The 14478-nt window shown below is 47.9% G+C and overlaps 2 protein-coding genes across 2 annotated transcripts; both read right to left on the reverse strand.

Moving 5' to 3' along the window:
* Positions 1-611: 611 nt before the first annotated feature.
* Positions 612-1951, reverse strand: LOC139650568 (trace amine-associated receptor 13c-like). The gene is made up of 2 exons (XM_071527266.1): positions 1779-1951; positions 612-1413 (listed from the first exon to the last, which is right to left on the reverse strand). The coding sequence occupies exons 1-2, from the start codon at positions 1949-1951 to the stop codon at positions 612-614; spliced, it is 975 nt and encodes a 324-aa protein (XP_071383367.1).
* Positions 1952-10914: 8963 nt separating this feature from the next.
* On the reverse strand, positions 10915-12447 carry LOC139650569 (trace amine-associated receptor 13c-like). The gene is made up of 2 exons (XM_071527267.1): positions 12275-12447; positions 10915-11716 (listed from the first exon to the last, which is right to left on the reverse strand). The coding sequence occupies exons 1-2, from the start codon at positions 12445-12447 to the stop codon at positions 10915-10917; spliced, it is 975 nt and encodes a 324-aa protein (XP_071383368.1).
* Positions 12448-14478: the final 2031 nt, after the last annotated feature.

Here is a 14478-nt window from a genome sequence, read left to right on the forward strand (position 1 = left end):
AAGTAAAACATTTGCTACCTGAAATTCATCAGGCAGTATTTGAAAACCACTCTATCTCCCCAAAAAATGAACTATTTTATAAGCAAATTTCTTCAGATGAGTCGGAACTTCGACACATAATATGCTTCACAGTGTTATGAGAAATGGTGTGAATCTCATTTTGGAACAAAACCCCTCAAATATTTCCCTTTAAACAGAAACAGGTATTCTGGGGTTGGGGCTGGGGGTTGATTGTTAATGTTTGCAGTTTGTTTGTAATGTAAAGCCATTGCACTTGATCTGAAACACACATACGGTGTTGAATTCACAGCTTGCATAAAAACCGGGTGCTTGCCTAAAAAAACATTTGACAGTGCTTGGTAACTGTGGGAGAATAGAAGCAACACAGAAGAAAATGTATATACAAAAATCAAATAGAGAGAGAAATTAGCCTCTCTGACCAACAGCTGAATAGGAGGTAGCCTATATAAATTGAAATTACATAAGCTGAAACTGAAAAAACACAGGTTTGATTATTCAAATCACATGCAGAGTTTACAAGGCGGCAGCATGGTTTCTTTTTACTTTTGTCCAGACTTTTGCTGTTTTGAATTAGTTGACTTCTCCTCTCTCTACAGTATGTTGGCCTTACAGGAGTCAGGCTGCAGTATCTGAAGTGTAACAATCAGTTTAATAGTTTTTCTAAACCAGGGGTAGAAAAAGGCGTAGATCACAGGATTTAGACAGGAGTTACAATACAATAGCCAGATGTCAAAGGCCGCGGACGAAGCGCTGGTCACTGTGTCCTGGCCTGTGAGGGAGGAAGTGAAATACGGAAAGAAACATATTAGAAACACAGCTACGACAATGCCGAGAGTCCTGGCCGCTTTCCTCTCCGATTTCTTAGCGGTTACAGTCTCTGAACGCCGGAGCGCAACCCGCATGGCCCGAGCCTGAGACACCGCTACCACAAACACTCTCACATACAGAACTACGATGACAGTAACGGGGCCGAAAAATGTCACGGCCAAGTCGACGGCTCCTGCAATGTGGTCAACAATGACCACGCACTCTCCGTGGCAGGAGTTGTACCTGTCCGGCCACCTCAGGTGGCCCTTCAGGAGGAGACAGTTGTAGAAAATGGAGCAGAGCCAGCACAGGCAAATGCAGATTTGGACTCTGGTGCGGGTGAGTCTGGCCAAGTAATGCAGCGGGTCGCAGATCGCCACATGGCGGTCGACCGATATGAGCAGCATGTTTCCCACCGAGGCAGAGTTGACAATGAAGATGGCGGCATAGTAGAGAGCGCACATGAGGTCACCCAGGAACCAGCAGCCGCCCATGAGCAGGATTTCAGCCGGCATCAGGAGGCCCATGAGGAAGTCGGACACGGCGAGGGAGAGGAGGAGGAGGTTGGTCGGGGTGTGGAGCTGCCTGTGGAGTAGAACAGTAGCAGAACAGTCATTCATATTTGTAGTATCAGTAGTAGGTTTTATCACCAGATGTAGCAGATATCAAGCATCTACAAGAATACAAAAGCATTATTTAGCAACTTGGTTCCAAGATGTGACAGTGTCTTCTGTTTTCGCCCAGGGAATCCAAAACTTTTTAAATTCAGGGAGCCCAAAAATAGATGCATAATAGACCGCAGACCCCATTTGACAGGATTTTGTCCTAAAGAATCCCCTCTGACCTCTGGTAGTCCCAGTTTGGGATCCGCTGTTTTAGTCCACGAGCCATTTCTTTAAGCAAGTCTGACAGTTTGATGAAGAATTGCATGTGAAGAAATCTTTGGCCACCTGTAGTGGGAGATGGAGATGATGACCAGCAGGTTGAGAGCCACGGTGAGCAGAGAGACAGAGGACAGCAGGATGTAGAGGAGCGTGGCCTCGAAGTGACGACGCACCAGCTTCCTGCAGGAGGAGTTGAGGAGCTGTGGAAAGCAGAGTTCACCTCCTTCCAGGGTCTCCATCAGCAGAGAGAGAGAGGAGAGGAGAAGCTGCTGAGGTCTGGCAGCTTTCTGACCAAAGCTCTCTATCATACAACTGATTTATTTGTCTCTTCCCTCCCCCTCTTGCTCTCTCTCTCTCTGCCTCTCTTCATCTCTTTTTCTCTCTACAGCAGACACCGATGTCCCTCGTTCCCTTGCCTCGCTTTTTGCATCATCCTCTTCATCTGCATCTTCATCATTCGCTCTCTTCTCTCTCTTCTTCCTCACCTCTCCCTCCCTCGTGTCCTCAGCAGTTTATGGTTATTTTCCGTTTTGAACTCTAAAGACAGGTCTCCAACAACTTCAGTTGTTTTGGAGAATGCTGCAATATACTTCTTCCAGGGATCTCCGGGACTGTTGTATGGCCTAACAAATGATTTTCTACTGGCATGGGAGTTCGTAGATAATGACTGAATTATAATTTTTGGGTGAACTATTCCTTTAAAGATCAGAATGTCATTACTAGGGAAATCCCTTGCAGAAGAAACGCAGACTCAAATATCTAACCTCTCTCTGGGGCCAGCAAACCTGACAGTCTGCCCTCCGGAAATGTCACCAGTGGGGCTATTTACCTGTACATTGAAATGTTGTAACCAATTTTGGACCAGGTTGGTACTGAACATGTGGGAATGTAAAACTGCAGAGACTTTAAATATGGACTTACCTGTGATTTGTGAGGGACTTGCCTCTTGAATGGACTTGAGTCGTGGGGGGGTGGGGCTTAATGTTTATTCCTCCTGATTGAATCGTCAGGATGAGTGGAGCGTGATTCCCAGTATGCTGCTGTCATTGACTGGCTGTACATTTAAAACTGCCGCTCTAGAGGTGGCATGGAGGCTGACAGAGGAGTAGGAATCCAGGCATCACAGGGCTACTGTCAGAACGACAGAGACGGGGAGCGGAACGCTGCGTGCTGACTGGTAAAAGCTGATGGAGAGGAGGGGCTGATGTCCAGCGATCCGCCAGAGAAAGTGGGGAGGAGCCACAAAAGGATTGCATACAGCAGTTGCTATTTCCTGAATTGAGGAATGTTGAAATAGCATACCTCAGTAGCTTATGTGTGAGGGAGTAGATCAGGGCCGTTGGTGATTCCGTTGTTGTTTGTGTGTCCTGCTACTCCAGGGCCTAGTGCATCGCGTGGGTGGGCATTCTATGGAGGAGGGAGTCATCAGCCACCATCCGCCGGCTGTGTCCGTTGAAAAGACCAACATTTACACCATTATTTAGCTGCTTCCCTGCCCGCTTGTCTGTCTCTCCTGCGCTCTCAATCCCCAGCGCACTCAAGCCTCAACCCTCTCATGTCCCGGCAGTGGAAGAAAGCTCCAGGAGGTTTCAGCCCCTCTCCCTGCCTGCGTACCTTGCCTGTTTAACAGCCTTGTGTGCTGGGCCTGCTAGTCACCAGCCACCCTCTTTGTCAGCTAGCTTTGGGCCTACTAGCCACCAGCCTGTCTCCCAATCTGCCAGCTTTGGGCCTGCTAGCCAACAGCCTGTCTCCCAGTCTGCTAGCTTTGGGCCTACTAGCCACCAGCCTGTCTCCCAGTCTGATAGCTTTGGGCCTTCTAGCCACCAGCCTGTCTCCCAGTTTGCTAGCTTTGGGCCTACTAGCCACCAGCCTGTCTCCCAGTTTGCTAGCTTTGGGCCTCCTAGCCTTCAGCCTGCCTCCCAGTTTGCTAGCTTTGAGCCTGCTAGCCACCAGCCTGTCTCCCAGTTTGCTAGCTTTGGACCTGCTATCTTTCAGTCTGCACCTCGGACTGCTCGCTACCAGCCTGCACTCCAGTGGGTTAGGCTCGGGTTCATGAGCCTACAGCCCTCCTGTCCTGAGCCGGTTATGCGTTTCCTGCCTGTCTTGTTCCCGCCTGTCCTGGTCCGGCAATTCCTAAACCCCAGGAGTCTACTGTGGAGCAGCTGAGGAGCCACCTTGACGTCCAGCGGTCACCCTATGAAGGGACTCGCCTAGCCATTTCCACGGGGAAAAGGAGGCAAGGTCCACATGGCTCCCTAAGCCATTGGCTTTCTCAACAGTCCAGCGCCTCAGAGTCTCTGTTCCCCACCACCTCAGAGTCTCCATTCCCCAGTGCTTCAAATTTTTCGCTCCCCAGCGCCTCAGAGTCTCCGCTGCCCAGCGTCACAGAGTCTCTGCTGCCCAGCACCACCACTGAGTTCCAGCCTGTTCTGGCTGGGCTGCAGCAATCCCCTGTTCTTCCTGAGATGCAGCGGTCCCCTGTTCCAGCACCACGAAAGCTCCCTGCCCCTGATATTCGGTGGTCTCTTGTTCCTGTGCCACGAAAGCTCCCTGTCCCTGAGCTGCGGCAGTCTCCTGTTCCTGTGCCGCGAAAGCTTCCTGTCCCCGAGCTGCAGCGGTCTCCTGTTCCTGTTGAGCTGCAGCAATCTCCTGTCCCCACTGAGCTGCAGCAATCTCCTCTTCCTGCTGAGCTGCAGCAGTCACCCGTTTCTGCGGAGCTGCAGCAGTCTCCTGTTTTTGCTGAGCTGCAGCAGTCTCCTGTTCCTGAGCAGAAAAAGCCTTCCGTTCCTGAGCTGTTAAGCCTTCTGTTCCCAGGCTGCAGCTGTCTCCCATTCCTGAGCTGCAAAAGCCTTCTGTTCCTGAGCTGGAAAAGCCTTCTGTTCCTGAGCTGCAGCGGTTCCCTGTTCCTGAGCAGGAGCAGGAAGCCTCAGGCCATCCGCCTAAGGCTTCCTGCTTGGCCTCTGTCCTGCCTCCAGGCCGTCCACTTGAGGTTTCTTGCTCGGACTCTGCCCTGCCCCCAGGCCGTCCGCCTGAGGTATCCTGCTCCGCCCCTGTCCAGCCCCTTGGCAGTCCACCCGAGGTTCCCCGCTCTGCCCCTGTCCAGCCCCTGGGCCACTTGCCTCTGAGTCCCTCCTCCGGGCCCCCTCCACCTACCCTCCTCGGTGTTCCTGATCGGCTTGATGGGATGTCAGGAGCCGTACCTTGAGGGGGATATTGTCATGGTCCCAGCCTAGCCCTTGTGTTTTCCTTGTGTTTTCCTTTCCCTGTGTTCCCAGTGCTCTCCTGTCTGTCTCTCTCTCTGTCTTGTTTGTGTGTGGGCGTGGTCTACCCTCGTTCTCCTGGCTCCCAGCTCGTCCTACACACCTGCCTGCAATCAGCTTGTCTCCAGTCTGCTCACCTGCTTCCCATCATCTCATCAGCCCACAGTATATCATCCCCGGCTTGCCATCCACTCACCGCCAGATTGTTCCACCTAACTTGTGTGTCCAGGATTTCTCTGTGTCTCTCGCAGCCTGCCCACGCCACTCCAGCCGACCTGTCAGCTCATCTGCTTGTCTACCAGCCAGCCTGTCAGTTAATCTGCTTGCCTGCCTGCTCATCTGCACCACTCCACCTCGCTGCCTTCGTCTCATTCCCTCCAAACCAACCACCCACCTTCCAATAAACCTTTTTCCTTTTCCATCCACCTGTCTGCATTTGGGTCCAAGAAAACAAACCTTAACAATTACTTTGTATTTAATTGTCCAATTCAATAAGTGAGCACCCATATTAATGTCCACTTTAGTCTCTGTTCTGTATGTATTCTGCACAGTGTCACACATGCAGAATTTATAGATAAAATGGCACATATTATGGCCTTTTTCATTATTATTATGATATCAAACATTAATATGGGTGCTCACTTATTGAATTTGATGATTCACTACAAAGTTATTGGTTTAAAACAGTATTTTTACTTATTTAAAATCTCATTTCATGGTTATTTTTTGTTATTTGGAGCTGTGAAGACAGGACCCCAGCAACATCAGTTGTTTTGAAGACCAAACGTACTTCAGCTGGGAAGGACTGTATGGACTAACAAACATTACCAGATTTTCTACTGGCATGGGGGCGAGTAGATAATGACTGAATTGTAATTTTTGGGTGAACTGTTCCTTTAAGGCCGGAAGAGGTGGAGTGGAGGCATGGCCCTGCTCCTGAAGCTCAGCTAGTTAGCTCCAAATAAGTCCTGCAGAGAGGGAAGCGTAGTTCCAACAGTACGCTCATCCGATCCCACCACCCTGTGCAGAGCTCTACGGTCCTGAGAGGAGCTGTTAACATAGCAGGCAGTATTGCTGTGTGCATTGTCCATTTCAAATCCTCTGTGATGTGAAACCCCAGATACCAAAAGCTGCTCATTAATAGTCAATGCTGTATACCTCCTCTGCTGCTTCCTCCCAGAGTCCACAATCAGCTCTTTGGTTTTGCTAACATTCAGGAAGAGGTAGTTGGGCTGACACCATAGTGACTGGTCTGCCACCTCTTCCAGGTAGGCCTTCTCATCATTGCTAGTGATCAGGCCGACCATCACTGTGTAGTCAGCAAACTAGATTGCATTTCATGACCACCTGCTTAAGCTGCTTCAGTGTCCTCCTGTACCACATCATGTACCGATACGACACGTGCGCACTCCTCTAGCATGGAAACTCACTCCAGCTGCGCCAGGTGGCGAACTAATGTTAGCATTGTTAGCCTTGAAGTGTGCATAGAATGAGTTCAGGCTCAATGAACCTTTGTAGTCCGTAATAGTCTTCAGTCCTTGCCACAAGCGCCGTGTCACGTTGCTGGAATTAAGACTCCACTCTGTCCTTGTAGTGTCTCTTTAGCATCTTATACTGCATGTCAAATTCTATATTATGCCGCCTTGTATTCCTCCATGCACCAGTCCCAAGTTGTAGGCAGCAGTGCATGCATTCAAAGCCTCGCGGATTTATCTATCAACCCACGTCTTCTGATTAGGAAAAGACCTGACAGTTACCGTAGGAATTATATCCCCAGTACTTCCGTGAACTCGCAGATGTTGTTGGAACTGGATTGGAACATGTCCCAGTCAACGTCACACAGTGCGTCTTGCAGCGTTGCCTCTGATTGGGCAGTCCAGCTTTTCAGACCATCTTTTGTTTGTATTCCGGTATGAGGAAGATGGCGGCATAATGTGACTTGCTGAATGGTGGGAGAGAACTTTTTGGAGGGTGGCCTTATTAAAATCCCCGGCGACGATGAGGGTGGCGTCTGGGTGCTTGGTCTGTTGCCAGCATAGCAATCCTGCAAATCTGATAGTGCTGTGTCGGTGTCCGCTTGTGGTGGAATGTACACAGCGGTAATGATGACCAAACTGAACTCGCTGGGAAGGTGGATGGGACAACGTTTAATAGTTAGAAGTTCCAGGTTCGGTGAGCAGGAGCGTGAAGCGTGAGTCTTAATGTCCCTGGGGTTGCACCAGCTGTTGTTGGTCATGAAACAGACTCCACCACCCTTGGATTTGCCAGACTCCTCTGTTCTGTCCATGCGGAAGATAGAGAGAGATTGGGCTGGTTGTATCGTTTGATCCGGCACCAGGGGGGTCAGCCATGTTTCAGTCAGACAGAGGATGTTGCAGTCCCTTATGCGCCTGGAATCTTATCCTTGCCATAATATCATCCAACTTGTTCTCCAAGGACTGGACATTTGCAAGCAGGATGCTGGGCAGAGGTGGCCGATGGGCCTGAGCATACAGCCTATTCCGAACTCCAGTTCCGATGTTTCCACTTTCGCTGCCTCTGAGGCGCGCTTCCATTGTTGTTTTGGTTTGCGCCTCAGAGGATCTCCTTCACCCATGACAAATTGTTGGATAACAGGTCAGAAAATCGATGATTTGAGTGTAATCCAAAGTCCAAAAGTATGCTGTGGTCAAATGTAATTAATGGTGATGTGCTTGGAAAAAACAGGTGTACATAGCACTATCAAAATCACAAAGTAAAAGCACAGTCTTGACGGAGCAGCCAGGACAGCGTCTTGACACAGCCGTGCCATCTTACATTGTCGACTATGTCAGCAGCTTAATTGATGGTGGTAAAGTAGCTTAGGTGTGTGTCTGTTACCTATGACATTGATGTGCCAGGGACTGTCTTAAAGCTACATTATGTAACTTTTTTCAGGGTAAAATACTACCTTATTCATTCTAAGGCCCGTTACTGACTCTACGTAAGCAACGCATGCAGCAACGCAAAGGGCAATGCAATGGTCATTTCTGAATGGCTGAAGCATGCTACTTTACAGCAAACATATGGTGGGTAATAATTAGAATATATTTACTGGCACAGAGCTGTCTGGTTTGTGGCTCATGTCAAATGTAACGTTAACTGAACAAATGAAAGGTGTTGTTGGTTAGCTTGATAATCATTTGTTAGCTACTGAACGTTCACATCCTCGTTAACGCTGTGCGCCCAGCTGAAAGAGCAAAGCATTACCCTGCAGTTTTAACAAGATAACACTAATGATTGCTCTAATAGAATTTACAACACTATGTCATTACATACAATGTAATATAGTATAACACTTGTTTGTTTGTGTCTTACAGAAGCTGACACATGTTCAGGTGATTTTATTCAAATAGCAACCTACACTAAGCTAATCTGCTACTGTTGTGTCGTTACTACACTGGCTAAACTTTCAACACATCCTCATTGGAACTTATATTAACTTTGGATTACTTTGCTGCAAATTAGCAACATATCAAACATGTCCTATGCTGCATTTAGGCTTTATCAGTAAAATAAAATAAAAGACTCAGACTATAAATTACGGTCAAGAGACTGACACTAACAGTTTTTCTCTATAGGGTCAACATATGGCCAAGGTGCACCAGCTTCTTTCCCCTCGTCTCAACCTCAACCCTGTCATCTTCATCAGAAGTGGAAAGGAAGATGAAAAAGAAGAACAAAATGAGGAAGCAATGCAAGAAAAACAAAGAAATAAAGAATTCAATGCTATTTGTTCCTTGAGCGTTTATAATTTACCTTGAAATAAGAAGTATGTTAAATAAAGGTTTTAAGTTAAGGATGTAAGATTTGGTTTTTAATATGATACAAGGCGTACAATGAACACTTAAGATTACAGCCGGCGTATCCCGTAGTTACCCTGTAACTACATGTAAACCTCCCGAATTGTTACCCCCTTATTCCATAACTTCACATCTTGTTCCCCCTGTACCTACATATATGTATTGGTATGTACTGTACTGGTACACTATTACTACAAAAGATTACACCGTAACTCCGGCGTAATTACGCTGTACATTGCGGGTTGTAATCTAAAGCGTTACCATGAATTTTATGCGGTTTGCCTCCATCCCCCATAGCTCTCTACAGCTGAGTTTCTTCTTTTCTACACTCTCCCACTTCATCCACTGACCCTGCTTTGCCTGAGACACTGCCTTGGTACACCTTGCTGACTCCTCCTGTTGATGTATTTGATCTACAACCATCTTTCTCCTCTCTGATGAAGTTGCCTTACTCCATAACGGTTGCCCTATTCCCAGGCCTAAGCCCCCTCGCCTTTGTTGCACCTGCCCTACAATATCCCTATGTCTTAGAGCTGACCGTGCCTGTTGCACTGCCTCTCTTGGGTTCCATTTCCGCCCTGCTAACACAGGAGGTGCTGCTCTCCTGACTATTGGATCCTTAGATTCTGTTAGTGTCAATTCCAATCTTACCTTTGCACATTTAAACTCCTCTGCTAGGCTGGATATAGGTAGTTCCAGAATTCCTTTCCCATACAAACCTATACTACTAAGACAGCGTGGAACTCCAAGCCATTTCCTGACATATGAGCTGACCAGTCTCTCCAACTTCTCTACCCTTGACAGTGGTATCTCATATACTGTCAGGGGCCACATTAGCCGAGGCAATAGGCCAAACTGCAAACACCACAACTTTAGCTTGCCTGCTAACCTTGATCTCTCTATGTCCTGAATACCTCCAACTAGCTGCTGTCGCATCTCCTGAACCTGGTGCCTATGATTTGTATCATACCACCTTCCTTGGCTTTTGACAGGCTTCTCTAGAACTGTTGGTATTGCTTCCTCATCTATGTAAAACCGTTTACCTGTTAGCTTCCCCTTAACAATGGATATGCTCCTTGACTTACTCAGTTTAACTTTCAGCCTAGCCCAATTCAGGTTATCATTCAACATATTCAGCAACCTTTTTGTACAGAAAATTATCTTTGGCATGGGCTCATAAAAAACACAACATACAAATAAATAAATGAATAATGGTGCTTGAATTCCTTCATGGTGCTTATGACACTGAGTGGAGAAGGAGGGGAAACCATACAGAATAAACATTATATAGCAAAGAAAGCAACAAAACAAGACTGGAGTTATCCTTTCTTCCACACTGTAGTCAAGTTTGGTTAGCCAGAGCCAAAATGTTCGGAACATGAGATTGAAAGTTTATTTGTCTTTATCTGAAACTGGGACAAAAATCACACGGGAGGTTTGTTTTGGGGGGTAAATCAATGTTTGGTCCTGCATAGGAAACCAGGCTACTGGTTTCAAATGAAAGTTTTCAGTCCTAAACGCTGTAGACCTACATCCATTTTGGAAGTAAAACATTTGCTACCTGAAATTCATCAGGCAGTATTTGAAAACCACTCTATCTCCCCAAAAAATGAACTATTTTAAAAGCAAATGTCTTCAGATGAGTCGGAACTTCGACACATAATATGCTTCACAGTGTTATGAGAAATGGTGTGAATCTCATTTTGGAACAAAACCCCTCAAATATTTCCCTTTAAACAGAAATAGGTATTCTGGGGTTGGGGCTGGGGGTTGATTGTTAATGTTTGCAGTTTGTTTGTAATGTAAAGCCATTGCACTTGATCTGAAACACACATATGGTGTTGAATTCACAGCTTGCATAAAAACCGGGTGCTTGCCTAAAAAAACATTTGACAGTGCTTGGTAACTGTGGGAGAATAGAAGCAACACAGAAGAAAATGTATATACAAAAATCAAACAGAGAGAGAAATTAGCCTCTCTGACCAACAGCTGAATAGGAGGTAGCCTTCATAAATTGTAAGGCAGGGCTGAAACTGAAAAAACACAGGTTTGATTATTCAACTCACATACATACTTTTGTCCAGACTTTTGCTGTTTTGAATTAGTTGACTTCTCCTCTCTCTACAGTATGTTGGCCTTACAGGAGTCAGGCTGCAGTATCTGAAGTGTAACAATCAGTTTAATAGTTTTTCTAAACCAGGGGTAGAAAAAGGCGTAGATCACAGGATTTAGACAGGAGTTACAATACAATAGCCAGATGTCAAAGGCCGCGGACGAAGCGCTGGTCACTGTGTCCTGGCCTGTGAGGGAGGAAGTGAAATACGGAAAGAAACATATTAGAAACACAGCTACGACAATGCCGAGGGTCCTGGCCGCTTTCCTCTCTGATTTCTTGGCGGTTACAGTCTCTGAACGCCCTAGCGCAACCCGCATGGCCCGAGCCTGAGACACCGCCACCACAAACACTCTCATATACAAAACTACGATGACAGTAACGGGGCCGAAAAATGTCACGGCCAAGTCGACGGCTCCTGCAATGTGGTCAACAATGACCACGCACTCTCCGTGGCAGGAGTTGTACCTGTCCGGCCACCTCAGCTGGTCCTTCAGAAGGACACAGCTATAGAAAACAGAGCAGAGCCAGCACAGGCAAATGCAGATTTGGACTCTGGTGCGGGTGAGTCTGGCCGAGTAACGCAGCGGGTCGCAGATCGCCACATGGCGGTCGACCGATATGAGCAGCATGTTTCCCACCGAGGCAGAGTTGACAATGAAGATGACAGTGTAGTACAGAGCGCACATGAGGTCACCCAGGAACCAGCAGCCGCCCATGAGCATGATTTCGCCTGGCATTAGGAGGCCCATGAGGAAGTCGGACACGGCGAGGGAGAGGAGGAGGAGGTTGGTCGGGGTGTGGAGCTGCCTGGGGAGAAACAGGAGCAGAACATTCACTCATATTTGTGGTATCAGTAGTAGGTTTTATCACCAGATGTAGCAGATATCAAGCATTTACAATAATACAAAAGCATTATTTAGCAACTTGGTTCCAAGATGTGACAGTATCTTCTGTTTTCGCCCAGGGAATCCCAAACTTTTTAAATTGAAGGACCCCCAAAATAGACCGCAGACCCCATTTGACAGGATTTTGTCCTAAAGAATCCTCTCTGAGAAAATGGTTGTTGTTAGGTGGGGAGATAACAAAAGTGGGTGCAGTCAAACTGTGATCAAACCAGGACCATTATGAATTATTATCAAAACAGTCACCATTATGTTTTTAACTTATATATTACCTTGTTGTTCTAACTTCAGGGGAATGTCATAATAGTAAAATTAATCTATTCCTGCTTTCTGCAACCTTCTCAAGGACCCTTGGTGGTCCCCGAACCCCAGTTTGGGATCCGCTGTTTTAGTCCACGAGCCATTTCTTTCAGCAGGTCTGACAGTTTGATGAAGAATTGCATGTCAAGAAATCTTTGGCCACCTGTAGTGGGAGATGGAGATGATGACCAGCAGGTTGAGAGCCACGGTGAGCAGAGAGACAGAGGACAGCAGGATGTAGAGGAGCGTGGCCTCGAAGCGAAGACGCACCGGCTTCCTGCAGGAGGAGTTGAGGAGCTGTGGAAAGCAGAGTTCACCTCCTTCCAGGGTCTCCATCAGCAGAGAGAGAGAGGAGAAGAGAAGCTGCTGAGGTCTGGCAGCTTTCTGACCAAAGCTCTCTGTCATACAACTGATTTATTTGTCTCTTCCCTCCCCCTCTTGCTCTCTCTCTCTGCCTCTCTTCATCTCTTTTTCTCTCTACAGCAGACACCGATGTCCCTCGTTCCCTTGCCTCGCTTTTTGCATCATCCTCTTCATCTCCATCTTCATCATTCGTTCTCTTCTCTCTCTTCTTCCTCACCTCTCCCTCCCTCGTGTCCTCAGCAGTTTTTGGTTATTTCCGTTTTGAAATCTGAAGACAGGTCTCCAGCAACTTCAGTTGTTTTGGAGAATGCTGCAATATACTTCTTCCAGGGATCTCCGGGACTGTTGTATGGCCTAACAAATGATTTTCTACTGGCATGGGAGTTAGTAGATAATGACTGAATTATAATTTTTGGGTGAACTATTCCTTTAAAGATCAGAATGTCATTACTAGGGAAATCCCTTGCAGAAGAAACGTAGACTCAAATATCTAACCTCTCTCTGGGACCAGCAAACCAGTCAGAACCATTTCCAGAGGGCAGGCAAGGGCCTGCCCTCCGGAAATGTCACCAGTGGGGCTATTTAACTGTACATTGAAATGTTGTAACCAATTTTGGACCAGGTTGGTACTGAACATGTGGGAATGTAAAACTGCAGAGACTTTAAATATGGACTTACCTGTGATTTGTGAGGGACTTGCCTCTTGAATGGACTTGAGTCGTGGGGGGGTGGGGCTTAATGTTTATTCCTCCTGATTGAATTGTCAGGATAAGTGGAGCGTGATTCCCAGTATGCTGCTGTCATTGACTGGCTGTACATTTAAAACTGCCACTCTAGAGGTGGCATGGAGGCTGACAGAGGAGTAGGAATCCAGGAATCACAGGGCTACTGTCAGAACGACAGAGACAGGGAGCGGAACTCTGCATGCTGACTGGTAAAAGCTGATGGAGAGGAGGGGCTGATGTCCAGTGATCCGCCAGAGAACGTGGGGAGGAGCCACAAAAGGATTGCATACGGCGCTCGCTATTTCCTGAATTGAGGAAAGTTGAAATAGCCTACCTCAGTAGCTTATGTGTCAGGGCCCCGAGTAGATCAGGGTTGTTGGTCATTCCGTTGTTGTTTGCGTGTCCTGCCACTCCAGAGCCTAGTGCGTCGCGTGGGTGGGCATTCTCCGGAGGAGGGAGTCATCAGCCACCATCTGCTGGGTTCGTCCTTTGAAAAGACCAACATTTACACCATTATTTAGCTGCTTCCCTGCCCGCTTGTCTGTGTCTCCTGCGCTCTCAATCCCCAGCACACTCAAGCCCCAACCCTCTCATGTCCCGGCAGTGAAAGATCGCTCCGGGAGGATTCAGCCCCTTTCCTTGCCTGCATACCTTGCCTGTTTAACAGCCTTGTGTGCTTGGCCTGCTAGTCACCAGCCAGCCTCCTTGTCAGCTAGCTTTGGGCCTACTAGCCACAAGCCTGTCTCCCAGTCTGCTAGCTTTGGGCCTACTAGCCACCAGCCTGGCTCCCAGTCTGCTAGCTTTGGGCCTCCTAGCCTTCAGCCTGCCTCCCAGTTTGCTAGCTTTGAGCCTGCTAGCCACCAGCCTGTCTCCCAGTTTGCTAGCTTTGGACCTGCTAGCCTTCAGCCTGCATCTCGGACTGCTCGCTACCAGCCTGCACTCCAGTGGGTTAGGCTCGGGTTCATGAGCCTACAGGCCTCCTGTCCTGAGCCGGTTAGCCCGCTTTCTGCCCGTCTTGTTCCCGCCTGTCCTGGTCTGGCAATTCCTGAACCCCAGGAGTCTACTGTGGAGCAGCTGAGGAGCCACCATGATGTCCAGCGGTCACCCTATGAAGGGACTCGCCTAGCCATTTCCACAGGGAAACGTGGAGTCTCCAAAAGGATGGGAGTCCCTTCCAGCAGTCACCCTATGAAGGGACTCACCTAGCCATTTCCACGGGGAACCGTGGAGTCTCCAAAAGGAGGCGAGGTCCCCTTGGCTCCCTACGCCATTGGCTTTC

Source organism: Centroberyx affinis, unplaced genomic scaffold, assembly GCF_046629955.1.
Source record: "Centroberyx affinis isolate AG114_WGS23_722 - 3 ecotype Tasmania unplaced genomic scaffold, CSIRO-AGI_Caff_v1 ptg001512l_1, whole genome shotgun sequence".
NCBI classification, from domain to species: domain Eukaryota; kingdom Metazoa; phylum Chordata; class Actinopteri; order Beryciformes; family Berycidae; genus Centroberyx; species Centroberyx affinis.